Raw genomic sequence first — 17629 nt, 5'->3', positions numbered from 1 at the left:
TGTAGTGACCTGTTCTGAAATTTTATCCTCACATATGTAGAGTGGCACAGAAACATTACATGTAGTGGCAGTTTCAAGCTATAATCATGTAGTTGTTCTCTGGTTTACTTTCTGTTGGTTATTCCATACTTTACATTGTGCATACATTCATATAAGTGTAGATCTAAGCTGTTATCAAGTATATGTGAGAATAAATATCTTGTTTTCCCTGTTACTCTCATATTTAGTGACCCCAAGTGACTATGAAAAGTCCACACCACACCGGCTTCAGTGTTTTGTGCAGTTTTGCAACACTCATGCTTGTAACTTTCGTGCAAGCCACGCCGCACACATTACCACATGAGAATGAACAACTCACCAGCCACAATTGAACCGGCAGCCAGCGGTACAATTAACAGAGTGACAATCAAACCCTCGCCATTCTGTCAACATAATCCTCTATTATGTTTTGTCCAACTAGAAAGTCAGTTCGTCCTCGCACAAATATCGGTGGATGAGACTAGTGCAGATATGTGGTTGAAGTGTTCACTGAGGATCTACCAGCAGAAGTCCAAGATATTCCAGCCATGCCACCGGATACAGAATGGTGTGCATCGATTAAAAATACATTGATAACACACTTGTTTCAATCAGAAGGAAATTGACTAGAGAAGCTTTTGCTCACTGAGGAGCTCATAGATTGCACTCTACATCTACATCTACATCCATACTCCGCAAGCCAGCTGACGGTGTGTGGAGGAGGGTACCTTGAGTACCTCTATCGGTTCTCCCTTCTGTTCCAGTCTCGTATGGTTCGTGGAAAGAAGGATTGTCGGTATGCCTCTGTGTGGGCTCTAATCTCTCTGATTTTATCCTAATGGTCTCTTCACGAGATATACGTAGGAGGGAGCAATATACTGCTTGGCTCCTCGGTGAAGGTATGTTCTCGAAACTTCACCAAAAGCCCGTACCGAGCTACTCTCCTGCAGAGTCTTCCACTGGAGTTTATCTATCATCTCCGTAACGCTTTCGTGATTACTAAATGATCCTGTAACGAAGCGCACTGCTCTCCGTTGGATCTTCTCTATCTGGTACGGATCCCACACTGCTGAGCAGTATTCAAGCAGTGGGCGAACAAGCGTACTGTAACCTACTTCCTTTGTTTTCCGATTGCATTTCCTTAGGATTCTTCCAATGAATCTCAGTCTGGCATCTGCTTTACCAACAATCAACTTTATATGATCATTCCATTTTAAATCACTCTTAATGCGTACTCCCAAATAATTTATGGAATTAACTGCTTCCAGTTGCTGACCTGCTATATTGTAGCTAAATGATAAGGGATCTTTCTTTCTATGTATTCGCAGCACATTACACTTGTCTACATTGAGATTCCATTGCCATTCTCTGTACCATGCGTCAATTTGCTGCAGATCCTCCTGCATTTCAGTACAATTTTCCATTGTTACAACCTCTCGATATACCACAGCATCATCTGAAAAAAGCCTCAGTGAACTTCCGATGTCATCCACAAGGTCATTTATGTGTATTATGAATAGCAACGGTCCTATGACGCTCCCCTGCAGCACACCTGAAATCACCCTTACTTCGGAAGACTTCTCTCCATTGAGAATGACATGCTGTGTTCTGTTATCTAGTAACTCTTCAATCCAATCACACAATTGGTCTGATAGTCCATATGCTCTTACTTTGTTCATTAAACGACTGTGGGGAACTGTATCGAACGCCTTGCGGAAGTCAAGAAACACGGCATCTGCCTGGGAACCCGTGTCTATGGCCCTCTGAGTCACGTGGACGAATAGCGCGAGCTGGGTTTCACACGATCGTCTTTTTCGAAACCCATGCTGATTCCTACAGAGTAGATTTCTAGTCTCCAGAAAAGTCATTATACTCGAACATAATACGTGTTCCAAAATTCTACAACTGATCGACGTTAGAGATATAGGTCTATAGTTCAACGACCCTTCTTGAAAACGGGGATGACCTGTGCCCTTTTCCAATCCTTTGGAACGCTACACTCTTCTAGAGACCTACGGTACACCGCTGCAAGAAGGGGGGCAAGTTCCTTCGCGTACTCTGTGTAAAATCGAACTGGTATCTCATCAGGTCCAGCAGCCTTTCCTCTTTTGAGCGATTTTAATTGTTTCTCTATCCCTCTGTCGTCTATTTTGATATCTACCATTTTGTCATCTGTGCGACAATCTAGAGAACGAACTACAGTGCATTCTTCCTCTGTGAAACAGCTTTGGAAAAAGACATTTAGTATTTCGGCCTTTAGTTCGTCATCCTCTGTTTCAGTACCATTTTGGTCACAGAGTGTCCGGACATTTTGTTTTGATGCACCTACCGCTTTGACATAAGACCAATCACAATCTCTAAGACATTTATGCACATTGGCAAGTAACACTGTAAGTGATGGTGCACTATGGAATATGTGGTCATCCCAATGGCAAGCAGATACCCAAAAAGTTCTCACAGTGTGTGCGGGTGATTTAAAGGCACTGGCACAAACTGCTGACAGGACAGCTGAAATGTATCCGGCATGAAGTGTCTCAGTATTGATGCGACGACAACAAGATGTGACCACGGTGATGGTAGCCTCCCTGCAATCGCTAATGGCAGGACTGACCACATAGGTAGATGCATTAAAAATAATGCACAACTGTCAACGGCTATGACACTCACAGTCATGAGGTCATAATTAATCAGCATCTGCACAGAACCTATGTTGAACCACAGGAAGTTTAGTAATGATTCCCGAAAGTGTACGCCATCTTGCAAGTGGAAGCATGAATCAGACACCGCAGCAGCGACAACAACTTCTATGATAAACACGTGCTGACTTTTTGTGACGGACCACGATAAAAAACTACAGTACCTGGCTGATACAGGAGCAGAAGTGTCAGAACATCCGACAAAGCACCTACCACACCAAAGCTTTGACGATTGCTCTCTATTCACCACTAATGACTCCAAGATTAGAATGTTTGGTTGAGTAACTTAATTCCTTAACCTCAGGCTATGCCGTGTGTTTGAGTGGCAATTTACAGTGGCAGATATATCACAGCCTATTATCAGAGCAGATTTTTCTTCCTTCTACGACTTACTGCCAGATCTGCGATTTCAGCAATTAATATATTTCACTACTAAACTGCATACACCAAGGAAAGTGTCACTCCACTAGTGGTACGCACAGTCACAGGTGATACACTGGACATATGGTTATTGAATGGATACCCTGAGATCACTCAGCAGTCGCCTACTCTCCCACTTGTCAAGCACACAACCATTCACCACATTTTGACCATGCCAAGGCTGCCAACTAATGCTCGGCCCAGACTTTTGATGCCTAAAGATCTAAAAGTGGTAAAACAGGAATTGTGGAGCATGCTATCACAAGGTGTCTGCAGAGTTCCTAGTAGCAGCTCGGCAGCCCCGATTCACATCGTGTCTAAAAAGAATGGATGGCGCCACTGCAGTGACTACTGCCAACTAAATGCAAAGACCATCCCAGACTTGTACCTAGTCCCACACAGAGAAGACTTTTCTCCAAATGTTCACGGTAAGATGATATTTCCTACCACTGACCTAGTCTGAGCACAGTCTCAGATCCCAGTAGCTAAGAAAAACATTCCCAAAACAGCACTGATGATGCCATTCAGCCTATCTGACCTCACCATGACGCCACTCAGACTGTCTAATGCAGCTCAGACCTTCCAGTGCTTAATGGATGAGGTGACAAAAGATTTACATTTTTGGTAAGCATACGTAGATGATATGTTGGGGATTTTCACATTGGAAGTAAAACACTTACAGCTTCTGACATATGTTCGACACTCTATGCACACAGGGACTAATAATTAACCCTGCCAAGTGTGTTTTTTGGTGAGAAAGAGGTGCTCTTTCTATGATATTTGGTGAATTCACAGGGTATTTAGCCACCACAAAAAAGTAGAGGCCATATGCAAATACCCCTAGCCTATCACAGTCAGAGAACTATGACGGTTCCTAGGAGTAGTAAATTTCTACCAATGGTTCATTCACAAATAGGCACCGATGACTGTACCACTGAACGAACCATGTAAGGGTGCATCGAAGACTAACTACGCAGTGCATTGGACTAGCGAGGCAGACAACATGTTTCCGGCTGTGAAAACAGCTATACCAGAGGCCGCCCTATTAGCACACCTGGTCATGGCACACTTGCGCTCATGGTTGATGTTTCATCCACTGTCATTGGTGCTGCCTTTAAGTTAAAGCTGTAAAAAGCACTGAATAAGAAGTTGTGATGACCAGCATTGTCTATGTGGAAGGGAAGTTACATATTCTAGCTGGCGCACTTCTGCATGTAGAAACAGTGACTGTGGTAGCAGATGATACCCCACATGTGGCAGCAATGACAAATGCCTTTGATTATGATGCCCTCATGCATGCACAACAACGTGATATTGAGTTGCATGATTTATTGCAACAATCCAAAGAACTGAAGTTACAGCTCATGTGATGTAGCAGGAGGAGAGAGACACCCATTTGAGCCACAGCAATTCAGAGCAAAAGCTAGAGCATCAATGCACAATCTGGCACACCTGGGAATAAGGTGCACTGTCATGTTAGTCATACAGAACTTTTGTATGGGCAGATACGCACACAGACTGCAGAACATCTGTAAAGCGTTGCGGGCGTACCAGAGAAATAAAATCACGCGGCATGTCAGGGCACTGTTAGGTGCACTTCTTTCGCCAAACCAGTATTTTGGACATGGTGCACCAACATCATAGGCCCACTCACAGCATCGGAATACAGTTATTGTCTCGCGGTGCTAGAAAGGTTCAACAAGTGGCCTGAGGAATTTCCAATGAAGGACTTCACGGCAGAAACTGTAGCGCAAACTTTTTTTAATGGCTGGATGGCCTAGTCTGGAGTCCTGCTGAAAATTACCTCTGGTCAAGGATTGTAATTTGAAGCCTATGTCTTCAGAGCATTGGCCATGTTATTAGGTACGTAGTGCATGTGTACCACAGTGTTAGTACACTGTTAACTTCAAATCATTTCTTGCACTTTGAACTTCTCCTATCATCCCTTCCAGCATTGTGTGTCTTTTCTTAATCCTGTTCCTTTTTGTTTCTACTACAGAAGAACTCTTTTAAAAAATTCCCCTGAAAATTGAGGTTCAACTATGTTTCTAAATGTATGTATTTCTCAGAACTGCTCCATATCTTCCTGTTTTGACGAATGGATGCCTAGGCATTATGAAAGGAAGTTTGATGTGGAAAGGGTGGAAGGAGTCAAAGTGGAGGTAATGTTAGTTAATGGTTGGCTTGATATTGACTGAGGATTGGGCATGAGATTCAATGACACACAGGTCAATTCCAAGGAAGGTGGCTCTGGATGTGACCATCTGAATCTGAGATGGGGAAAGGAGTTAAGTTCCTGCAGGAAGTGAAAGAGTTGCTGTTCACTGTGAGGTCATGTCACAAAGGCTTAATTGATAAAGCTAACTACAAAGCTAAGTTGTTGCCAACCATTCTGTCTTAAAATTGCTGCTATTTGTCAGTAACGGATAAATTTATTATTATTTCTGTAAATTAAGTGGGCAGAACAGAAAGAGAGAGAGAGAGAGAGAGAGAGAGAGAGAGAGAGAGAGAGAGTGTGTGTGTGTGTGTGTGTGATTAATGCTTGAACTAATTGCAAAAGTGAGCCATATAGCCATATATGATACATGTTCTGTTCCAAAAATGAGTTTCTACAACCATCAATGACTCATATTTTGCGCAGTGTGCAATGAGTGATGAGACAAATGCATTTCATGCTATACCTATGCATATCTATGTGAGTAAATACAACTGTTTACCATACAGCCATAACACTGAGTAAAGAAGAGGTCAAGAGAGGGAAGCAATGTGCAAGGGCTAGGAGGAGGGGCAGTGGTCAAGATAACGAAGATTTAAACATATTGTCCACAAAGACCCCCTACTTCTTTCTTGATGACCAAGCACAAGTAATTAGGAAAATTTTCTTCTCCACTCAGACTATGCTTCTGTTCAGGATGTGAGTTGCTCAGTTAACTACCACAGAGACACATTCTCATGAGGCAGAAAAATGTATGTGTGCAGACCCTTGTAACTCATGAAACGAATCACAGTCAGGTGAACTGGGACCTAAACTATACGGTATGTGAAATAATCACTGTTTCACAACAGATTAATCACTGGCATTTGTAGATGACATCATGTATTGTTGCACAAAATAAGTATATTACTTCACAGCAGTTGAGGGCTGTTATGATCAAATTTTCCCCCCAATTTGCATTAATACACTTCAGGCACACTTTCTTCATATGACATTAGAGCTAACATGATGAGCCCATGGCAATAAGAAGTTTTATAAAGCATTATTTCTTTTACACAGGACCTAATGAGAAAATACTTGTTTTTGATAAGAACATAATTGGTTACTTGATTAACATTTCAACTCTGGTTCAAAGTTTTTCAAAATATCTTTCATTAATGCTGGTAAATTGCTACCTGATTTTTAACACAAAAACCAAGCAAAAGCACTACGTCTCTTACAACCTGGGCACTAGCAAAATAACAAAGACCATAATAAAATCAAAAGAAGAGTGAATGGCAGTAACACAAATACCCAACCTATATTTAGAATCTAGTGACCTTTCAGATTTGCCACATGTTTTTCATGTAAGCTCAGTCTTACATAGCCAAGTGTCCGAAAAAAAAATTGAACCAATCTCCTGTTGTTGTTGTGGTCTACAGTCCAGAGACTGGTTTGATGCAGCCTTACATGTTTACTCTGTCCTGTGCAAACCTCTTCACCTCCAAGTACCTACTGCAACCTACATTCTTCTGAATCAGCTTAATGTATGCATCTCTTGGTCCCCTCTATGATTTTTACCCTCTATGCTGCCCTCCAATACTAAATTGGTGATACCTTGATGCCTCAGAACATGTCCAACCTACCAATCCCTTCTTCTAGTCAAGTTTTGCCTCAAATTCCTCTTCTCTCCAATTTTATTCAGTATCTCCTCATTGGTTACATGATCTACTCATCTAATCTTCAGCATTCTTCTGTAGCACAACATTTTGAAAGCTTTTATTCACTTCTTGATTAAACTATTTATTGTCCATGTTTCACTTCCACACATGGCTGCACTCCATACAAATACTTTCAGAATAGACTTCTTGACACTTAAATCTACAATCAATGTTAACAAATTTTTCTTCAGAAACACTTTCCTTGCCATTGTCAGTCTACATTTTATATCCTCTCTACTTTGACCATCATCAGTTATGTTGCTCCCCAAATAGCAAAACTTTAAGTGTCTCATTTTCTAACCTAATTCCCTAAGCATCACATGATTTAATTCTATTACATTCCATTATCCTCAGTTTTCTTTCGTTGATGTTCATCTTATATCCTCCTTTCAAGACTCTGTCCATTACGTTTAATTGCTCTTCCAGGTCCTTTGCTGTCTCTGACAGAATTAAAATGTCATCATCAGTAAACCACAAAATTTTTATCTCCTCTCCATGGATTTTAATTCCCACTCCAAATTTTTCTTTTGTTTCATTTACTGCTTGCTCAATATATAGAGTGAGTAACATTAGGGATAGGCTACAACCCTGTCTCACTCCATTCTCAACCACTGCTTCTCTTTCATGCCCCTCACAACCTTTGTAATACCCATCTGGCTTCTGTACAAATTGTAAATAGCCTTTCGCTCCCTGTATTTGACTCTTGCCACTTTCTGAATTTGAAAGACAGCATTCCAGTCAACATTGTCAAAAGCTTTCTCTAAGTCTACAAATGTTAGACATGTAGGTTTTGCCTTTCCTTAATCTGTCTTTTAAGATACTCCAACACATATAACTGCAAACTCCTGTACTCAAATAGATCACATCTTCACAAATTTAAGGGACTTTAAGTACAAAAGTGAAGTTATAGAAACAGCCCTGTCAGACCATGATGCAATAAAAATATGTCTAAATTATATCACCACAAATGAAACACACACAAAAAATATGGAAAAAAAGAAGCTTAAATGAACAAAACTGAACAGCCCTTAGGATAAAACTTGAAAAAGAAGGATGGGAAATACTGGAAGAAAATTCTCCATCAGTGGATCATAAAGTGACTCATTTTATTGAACACTTTCCTACCATCTCAATATTACATGCCCAGTAATAAAAACTAAAGCCAAAACCACAAATAAAAACAAAAAATGGATAACAAAAGGCATTTTGGTCTCTAGGAACAAGATAAAAATGAAGCACAGAATATATAAAACTAGCGTTGATGAAAACTTTAAAGAGTACTATAGAAAATACAAAAGAATGTATGCTAAAGTACTGCAAGCAGCCAAACGACTAGAAGCAAAAAAGTATATAAATACTGCTGCTAATAAAACCAAGGCTTGCTGGTCTATTATAAACACAAGTTGCAAACCCTCCAATTCACAGGAACACAGCAAAATACAGTTCATGATCAGCAAAAAATTATACCTGAACAGAATAAAATCATAAATCTCTTCAATGACTACTTTGCCACAGTAGGCCAAAAACTAAAAGAAAAAAACAAATAACCAAAAACACAATAACACCTGGAAAACATTTATTAATCCCCAGGGAAAAACATTGGTACTTTTCCCAGTGACAGAAGAAAAAACATTTAAGGTAATAAAAAACCTAAAACAAACAAAGTCATGTGGAATTGACAGAATATGAAGTATAGAAATTAAACACTTTATGCAGGAAGTCAAGAAAGCTCTTACACATCTAATCGATTCATCATTCCTGGAAGGAACTTTTCCAAAGTGCTTAAAGACAGCACTGATAAAACCAATACATAAAAAGGGGAATGAATACAATCCAGAGAATTATAGGCCTATAGCTCTTTTACCAGTCATATCAAAAATATTTGAACGAGCTTACGCACAGAGACCCGTTGCTTTTCTCATGAAATATGAAATAATCAACAAGAATCAGTTTGGCTTCCAGAAAGATAAATGCACCATAGATGCAGCAATAGATCTCATTGAAAATGTCATAACAAACTTGGACTCTAAAAATAAATGTGTAGGAGTATTTATGGATCTAACAAAGGCATTTGAATGTGTAGACCACAAATCTTTAGCAGAAATATTAGGAGTATATGGCACAAGAGGAAATACAGGAGACTGGATTCTCTCATACCTGACAAACAGGAGCCAATATACTGAAATTACAAAAACTACTGGCGAAAAAATAAGATCTAAAGCAAGAATTTTACACATCTCTGTGCCACAAGGCTCCATTCTTGGCCCAATACTCTTCATTTTGTACACAAATCACATCCCAAATATGATTAGGTATGGTAATATAGTTACCTATGCAGATGACACAACTCTTCTGTTCATGGACAAAGACACAGAAAAGCTAGAAATAAAAGGCAATGTAGAAGTAAATAATGCCATCCAAAGATTTACTTAATTAAACCTGCACAACAATATTACTAAAACACTTTGTGTAAACTTCAGACTTCAAAACTTTCACAGTGAAGATATCAATCTATGCATAGATGAATGCATAGCAGAGAACACCAAATATACAAAATTCCTTGGGATAATTATCGATGAAAATGTAAACTGGAGTAAGCATATAGAATATTTAAGGGGGAAACTCAGTGCAAACCTATATGTGCTGCACAAACTCAGCTATCCAAAAGATACAGGCATTATGAAAACAATATACTATGCATTAATTCATACGACATTAAGTTACGGCATAACTTCGTGGGGAGGTACCTCGAAAACAAACATTAATAAAATATTTAAATTACAAAAAAGAGCCATAAGAATAGTAGCCAAACTTAAATGGAAAGATTCATGTAAACCAGCATTTAAAGCTCTCAAAATACTAAAATACTAACATTACCCAGTATATACCTATACAAATCCCTCTGTTGGACAAAATTCAAATATTCTCCCGATACTAGAGATAACAACACACAACACAGCCATGACACAAGAAAATGGAACCTCTTCCATGAGCAAAAAAAAAGAAAAAAACAACCATCATACACTGGACCAAAAGCCCTTGAAAAACTCCCTTCATTCTTGAGCGAAATAAACAGTAAAAATATTTTCAAAAAATGTCTCAAAAATGTTCTAATAGAAAGCTGTTATTACAGTGTAAATTAATTTATGTACACTACAGTTCAAAACAATTGCAATACCATTATTGTATCAAAAGAAAAATTGTACAAAACCTAATTTAATATGAAACAGCCCTAGAGTAAAATTATGATAAATTATATTTTTGTTAAACAGTAGACAATAAATGCTATGTACCTGTCGGTGCACGAAATTAAAATATATCTTGATCCATACAGTGTACTTTCTCAAAGGATAAATAAATAAAGATAAGTCATAGGGTCAATATTGCCTCAAGTGTTCCAGCATTTCTACAGAATCCCAACTGAGCTTCCCCTAGGTCAGCTTCTACCAGTTTTGCCATTTGTCTGTAAAGAATTCGTGTTACTATTTTGCAGCTGTGACTTATTAAACTGATATTTCGGTAATTTTCACACCTGTCAACACCACTTTCTTTGGAAGTGGAATTATTATATTCTTCTTGAAGCCTGAGGGTATTTAGCTGTCTCATACATCTTGCTCACCAGATGGTAGTGTTTTGTCAGGGCTGGCTCTCCCAAGGCTATCTGTAGCTCTAACAGAATGTTGTCTACTCCCGGGGCATTCTTTCGACTTAGGTCTTTCAGTGCTCTGTCAAACTCTTCACGCAGTATCATATCTCCCATTTAATCTTCATCTACATCCTCTTTGATTACCATAATATTGCCCTCAAGTACATCGCCCTTGTATAGACCCTCTATATACTGTACTCCCATATTTCTGCTTTCCCTTCTTTGCTTAGAACTGGTTTTCCATCTGAGATTTTGACATTCATGCAAGTGGTTCTCTTTTCTCCTAAGGTCTCTCTAATTTTCATATAGGCAGTGTCTATCTTACCCCTAGTTATACATGCCTATATGCCTCTACATCCTTACATTTGTCCTCTAGCCATCCCTGCTTAGCCATTTTGCACTTCCTGCCGATTTCATTTTTGAGACGTTTGTATTCCTACTTGCCTGCTTCATTTACTGCATTTTTATGTTTTCTCCTTTCATCAATTAAATTCAATATCTCTTCTGTTACCCAAGGATTTCTACTAGCCCTTGTCTTTTTAACTACTTGATCCTCTGTTGCCTTCACTATTTCATCTCTCAAAGCTACCCATTTTTTCTTCTACTGAATTTCTTTTCCCCGTTCTTGTCAATTGTTCCCTAATGCTCTTTCTGTAACTCTCCATAACCGTTCGTTCTTTCAGTTTATCCTGGTCCCATCTCCTAACATTCCCAACTTTTTGCAGTTTCATCATTTTTGTGGTCAGAGTCCACATCTTCGCCTGGAAATGCCTTACAATTTAAAACCTGGTTACTAAATCTGTGTCTTACCATTATATAATCTATCTGAAACCTTCCAGTGTCTCCAGGCCTCTTCCATGTATACAATCTTCTTTCATGATTCTTAAACCAAATGTTAGCTACGATTAAATTATGCTCTGCGCAATATTCTACCAGGCGGCTTCCTCTTTCATTCCTTACCTCCATTCCATATTCACCTACTACTTTTCCTTCTCTTCCTTTTCCTAATACCGAATTCCAGTCCCCCACAATTATTAAATTTTTGTATCCTTTCACTATCCGAATAATTTCTTTTATCTCACCATACATTTCTTAAATCTCTTCGTCATCTGCGGAGCTAATTGGCATATAAACTTGTACTACTGCGGTCGGCTAGGGTTTTGTGTCTATCTTGGGTACAATAATGCGTTCACTGTGCTGTTCATAGTAGCATACCTACACTCCTATTTTCTTATTCATTATTAAACCTAATCCTTCATTACCCCTATCTGATTTTGTATTTATAGCCCTGTAGTCACCTGACCAGAAGTATTGTTCCTCCTGCCACTGAACTTCACTAATTCCCACTACATCTAAACTTTAACCTATCCATTTCCCTTTTTAAATTTTCTGACCTCCTGCCCAATTAACAGATATGACATTCCACACTCTGATCCATTAAAAGCCTGTTTTGGTTCTCCTGAAAACTATGTCCTTCTGAGTAGTCCCCGCCCGGAGATCTGAATGGAGGATTATTTTACTTCCGGAATATTTCACACAAGAGGATGCTTCCATCATTTAATCCTACAGCAAAGCTGCAAGCCCTCAGGAAAAATTATGGCTGTAGTTTCCCCTTGCTTTCAGCCGTTCGTAGTACCAACACAGCAAGGCCATTTTGGTTAATGTTACAATGCCAGATCAGTCAATCATCCAGACTATTGCCCCTGCAACTACTGAAAGGCTGCTGCCCCTCTTCAGGAACCACACGTTTGTCTGGCCTCTCAACAGATACCCCTCCGTTATAGTTGCACCTTCGGTACAGCTATCTGTATCGCTGAGGCACGCAGGTCTCCCCACCAACGGCAAAGTCCCTGGTTTATAAGGGGACCAATCTCCTATTATCCAATCAAATCTTTACTGGAACCAATAATGTACAGGGTTATTACAAATGATTGAAGCGATTTCACAGCTCTACAATAACTTTATTATTTGAGATATTTTCACAATGCTTTGCACACACATACAAAAACTCAAAAAGTTTTTTTAGGCATTCACAAATGTTCGATATGTGCCCCTTTAGTGATTCGGCAGACATCAAGCTGATAATCAAGTTCCTCCCACACTCGGCGCAGCATGTCCCCATCAATGAGTTCGAAAGCATCGTTGATGCGAGCTCGCAGTTCTGGCACGTTTCTTGGTAGAGGAGGTTTAAACACTGAATCTTTCACATAACCCCACAGAAAGAAATCACATGGGGTTAAGTCGGGAGAGCGTGGAGGACATGACATGAATTGCTGATCATGATCTTAACCACGACCGATCCATTGGTTTTCCAATCTCCTGTTTAAGAAATGCCGAACATCATGATGGAAGTGCGGTGGAGCACCATCCTGCTGAAAGATGAAGTCGGCGCTGTCGGTCTCCAGTTGTGGCATGAGCCAATTTTCCAGCATGTCCAGATACACGTGTCCTGTAACGTTTTTTTCGCAGAAGAAAAAGGGGCCGTAAACTTTAAACCATGAGATTGCACAAAACACGTTAACTTTTGTTGAATTGCGAATTTGCTGCACGAATGCATGAGGATTCTCTACCGCCCAGATTCGCACATTGTGTCTGTTCACTTCACCATTAAGAAAAAATGTTGCTTCATCACTGAAAACAAGTTTCGCACTGAACGCATCCTCTTCCATGAGCTGTTGCAACCACGCCGAAAATTCAAAGCGTTTGACTTTGTCATCGGGTGTCAGGGCTTGTAGCAATTGTAAACGGTAAGGCTTCTGCTTTAGCCTTTTCCGTAAGATTTTCCAAACCGTCGGCTGTGGTACGTTTAGCTCCCTGCTTGCTTTATTCGTCGACTTCCGCGGGCTCCATGTGAAACTTGCCCACACGCGTTCAACCGTTTCTTCGCTCACTGCAGGCCGACCCGTTGATTTCCCCTTACAGAGGCATCCAGAAGCTTTAAACTGCGCATACCATCGCCGAATGGAGTTAGCAGTTGGTGGATCTTTGTTGAACTTCGTCCTGAAGTGTCGTTGCACTGTTATGACTGACTGATGTGAGTGCATTTCAAGCACGACATACGCTTTCTCGGCTCCTGTCGCCATTTTGTCTCACTGCGCTCTCGAGCGCTCTGGCGGCAGAAACCTGAAGTGCGGCTTCAGCCGAACAAAACTTTATGAGTTTTTCTACGTATCTGTAGTGTGTTGTGACCATATGTCAATGAATGGAGCTACAGTGAATTTATGAAATCGCTTCAATCATTTGTAATAGCCCTGTATAAAGTTTTGAGATTATTGAAACACTAACGTTATCTCATGGTATTCCTGCCTGCGGATGGCAATAATCTGATCCCTTTCTTCATGTGTGCTCTGATAAGAATAACAGTGAAGCAGGAATGGCCACACTGTGCTTCTCATTTCTGGTTCCAGGCCTCCAAAAAATATACCCTGCAAAGAAAAATGAATCACTATCACAAGACAAGCAACAAATTTGCAGCCAGAACTCTAGTTTCGACATAAACTTTTACATATTATAAGGATACATATAACAGATCTTAAATATTAAGTTTTAAAATAATAATAATAATTAGAAGATAACACAATTAAGCTAGTTCCCTTTAAGAACATTCTTAATGGATTTTATGTATACAGACTGAAGTGTTGAGTGAAAATTTGTACCAAGGCTGGGAATCGAATCTGGGTCTCTTGCTTACTGGGTAGGTGCACTACCCACTAAGTCACCTCGGCACACCAGTTCGCACAACTGCATGGATTACCCTGGCTTCCCTCCCTCCTCGATCCAAATACTCACTGCTGCCCCAGTCTACTTTAAATTCCCCCTTACAAACAAAATTGTGTCATTTCATTTGTATATGTACTTGCATCTGGGTTTCAGGCTGGATTCCCCATTTACGTTTGATGCTTATGTGCTATTCCAGAACATGGACAGCCTCAAAAATTCTGTTCATGTGTAAGAGGGAACTTAAAGTAGACTGGGGCAGCAATAAAAATTTGGAATGAGGAGTGAGGCATGCCTGGGTAATCCACACAGTTTTGTGAACTGATGTGCCATGATGGCTTAGTGGCTAGCACATCTGCCTAGAAAGCAGGAGATGGGAGTTTGATTCCCGGCCTTGGTACAAAGTTTCACTCACTGCTTCAGTCTATATACATAAAATTATATCTGCATGAGATCAGTAAAGCCTCAAACTGTGTCATTTCATTTGTGTTCTTAATGGAAATTAATTTTTATAGTTTTTGAGTGAATAACAAACTCCCAGTATTGTGAAACTCTCTCCTATCCTCAAATGTCATTATTGTTCTTATCTTCAGTCCAGAGACTGGTTTGATGTCACTCTCCATGCTACTCTATCTTGTGCAAGCCTTTTCCTCTCTGAATAACTACTGCAACCTACATTCTTCGGGATCTGCTTACTGTATTCATCTCTTGGTTTCCCTCCATGATTTATACAGCCCCCCCCCCCCCCCGCCACACACACACACACACACACACACACACACACACACTTCCCTCCAACCCTTCAATACTGAACTGGTGATCCCATAATGTCTTGGAATGTGTTGTATCAACTGATCAACTGATACCTTCTTCTAATATGAAAAGGATAGACTGCTACTCACTATATACCGAAAATGTTGTCACAAAGATTCACAACATAAATACTGCTAAACAAGTAAGGTTTTGGCCAAAAAGCATTCTTTTGAATTAGACAACACACATACAAATACAACTCTCTCATACAGGACCACTGCCCCCCCCCCCTCCCTCTCTCTCTCTCTCTCTCTCTCTCTCTCTCTCTCTCTCTCTCTGTGGCCTGTCTGTGACTAAACATTTCCACTATGTGGTGAGTATCAATCTATCCTTTTTTCATAATGCTGTTATTAATCCATCCTGGATTTTCCATTGTTTGATCGCTTCTTCTAGTCAGGTTGCACCACAATTTTTTTTTCTCCACAATTCTATTCAGTATCTGATCAGTTACAGGATCTACTGACCAAATCTTCAGAAATGTTCTGTAGCACCACATTTCATAATTTCTAAACTGTTTATCACCCATGTCTCATTTCCATACATGGCTACACCCCATTTAAATACTTTCAAAAAAGACTTCCTAACACTTAGATCTATATTCAATGTTTACAAATTTCTCTTCTTCAGAAATGCTTTTCTTGCCATTGCCAGTCTACATTTTTATATCCTCTCCTCTCCGGCCATCATCCATTATTCTGCTACCCAAATACTAAAATCCACTACTACTCTAAGTGTCTCATTTCCTAATCTAATTCCCTCAGCATCACCTGATTTAATTTGACTACATTCAATTATACTTCAAGTTTGGAAGGTAGGAGACGAGATACTGGCAGAAGTAAAGCTGTGGGTACCGGGCGTGAGTCGTGCTTCGGTAGCTCAGATGGTAGAGCACTTGCCCGCGAAAGGCAAAGGTCCCGAGTTCGAGTCTCGGTCGGGCACACAGTTTTAATCTGCTAGGAAGTTTCAATTATACTTGTTTTGCTTTTCTTGATGTTCATCTTACATCCTTCTTTCACAACACTGTCCATTCTATTCAACTGCTCTTCTGCCTCTGACAGAATTAATGTGTCATCAGCACACTTCAAAGTTTTTTTTCTTCTCCCTGAACTTTAATTCCCACTCCAGATCCCCCCCCCCCCAGGGTTGCCACGAGTTTCCCCAAGTGAAATTCCAAGACATAAGTTGACAAAATAATGTAAGGACTTCTGCATTTCTAAACATGTGAGGAAAATCTTAAGTACTAACATCAACATCTTTTAGACAGAGAAAGCAAGCCGAACGGTATATATGTTTCATAAGACCATTGACGTTACTTTATTTCAATAAATCAAAACACATTTTGTGACAAAAATTCACATTTAGTTGGAGTTGCAAGACAGATTTAAAATACTTTCACTGATTTCAAAAATAACCCCAGAAAAAAAGTAGGCCTCTTGAAAGAAGTGTATAAGGCAGATAAGAGTTGTGTAAACCAACACCACAGGTGATCGCCAATAAAAAGTTGGTTCTACTATGTTCATTATTGTCGGTTATTACACACTGTATTATGTCTATTATTTTAAGGTATTGTGTGGTGTTTCCTTCAAGAAATACATGAGTACATAGCAAACAAACTGCCAGCGATTGCCACCATTTTCTTCTTCTTATCGTCCATTCTTTCTAATATATAAACTAATTTTGAAGTCCAAAAAGTACTAGAATACATAAAATGTCTATAAAATGCTATGCTGTACAATGCACTTGCGGTGAGACAGTCACAATTCCTGAAATCCATCGCCCATGGTCTCTGTCCTTCCGAGGAGCACCACAGTCCAGGGTCCATGGATAAACAATGAAAATCTGGTGCATTACACCACACACAAACAGACCTGGCCTGCAAGGAGATCGGTGAGACTAAATCCAATGGGCAGGGACTGCACATTAGTGGGAAATGGTGAGCATGAGATCGGCAGGCCCAATCCGTTAGAGATACTCACAGAAATGGCCTGCTGTTTTGGCCCATCATGGAAGTCGACTCATGTGGCCAACTATTCGCGTCACACACAATGGCCTGCTGTTTTGGCCCATCATGGAAGTCGACTCATGTGGCCAACTATTCGCGTCACACACACTATGTTGATGAAATGAGACTGCAGTGATCAATCGACACAACAGATACTTGCACAAAAACTCGGAGTGTCAATATCAATGAGGATAGCTAGCAACAAACTGTAAAGATAGGCACATCGAAAAGACAATCACACTCTCACAACTAAATTTTTGGCCATAGCCTTTGTCAGAATATGAGAGCACACACACATTCACACAATCACTCAGACACAACTCATGCACACATGATCGCCATCTCTGGCTACTGGGTCAACAGTCTCAGAGAATCAGATCCAAGAAAACCACTCCTAATGCC

The 17629-nt window shown here is 40.0% G+C and overlaps 1 protein-coding gene across 1 annotated transcript in view; it reads right to left on the bottom strand.

Annotated features, from left to right (window-relative positions):
* Positions 1–17629, bottom strand: part of LOC126458219 (TBC1 domain family member 16) — a 104433-nt gene that overhangs the window by 38556 nt on the left and 48248 nt on the right. Inside the window, exon 7 of the mRNA XM_050095115.1 lies at positions 13981–14120. Coding sequence (XP_049951072.1) covers positions 13981–14120 — 140 coding nt within the window. The remainder of the gene's footprint in view (positions 1–13980; positions 14121–17629) is intronic.

This window comes from Schistocerca serialis, chromosome 2 (assembly GCF_023864345.2).
Source record: "Schistocerca serialis cubense isolate TAMUIC-IGC-003099 chromosome 2, iqSchSeri2.2, whole genome shotgun sequence".
NCBI lineage: Eukaryota > Metazoa > Arthropoda > Insecta > Orthoptera > Acrididae > Schistocerca > Schistocerca serialis.
This window is presented reverse-complemented; position numbering and strand designations above follow the sequence as displayed.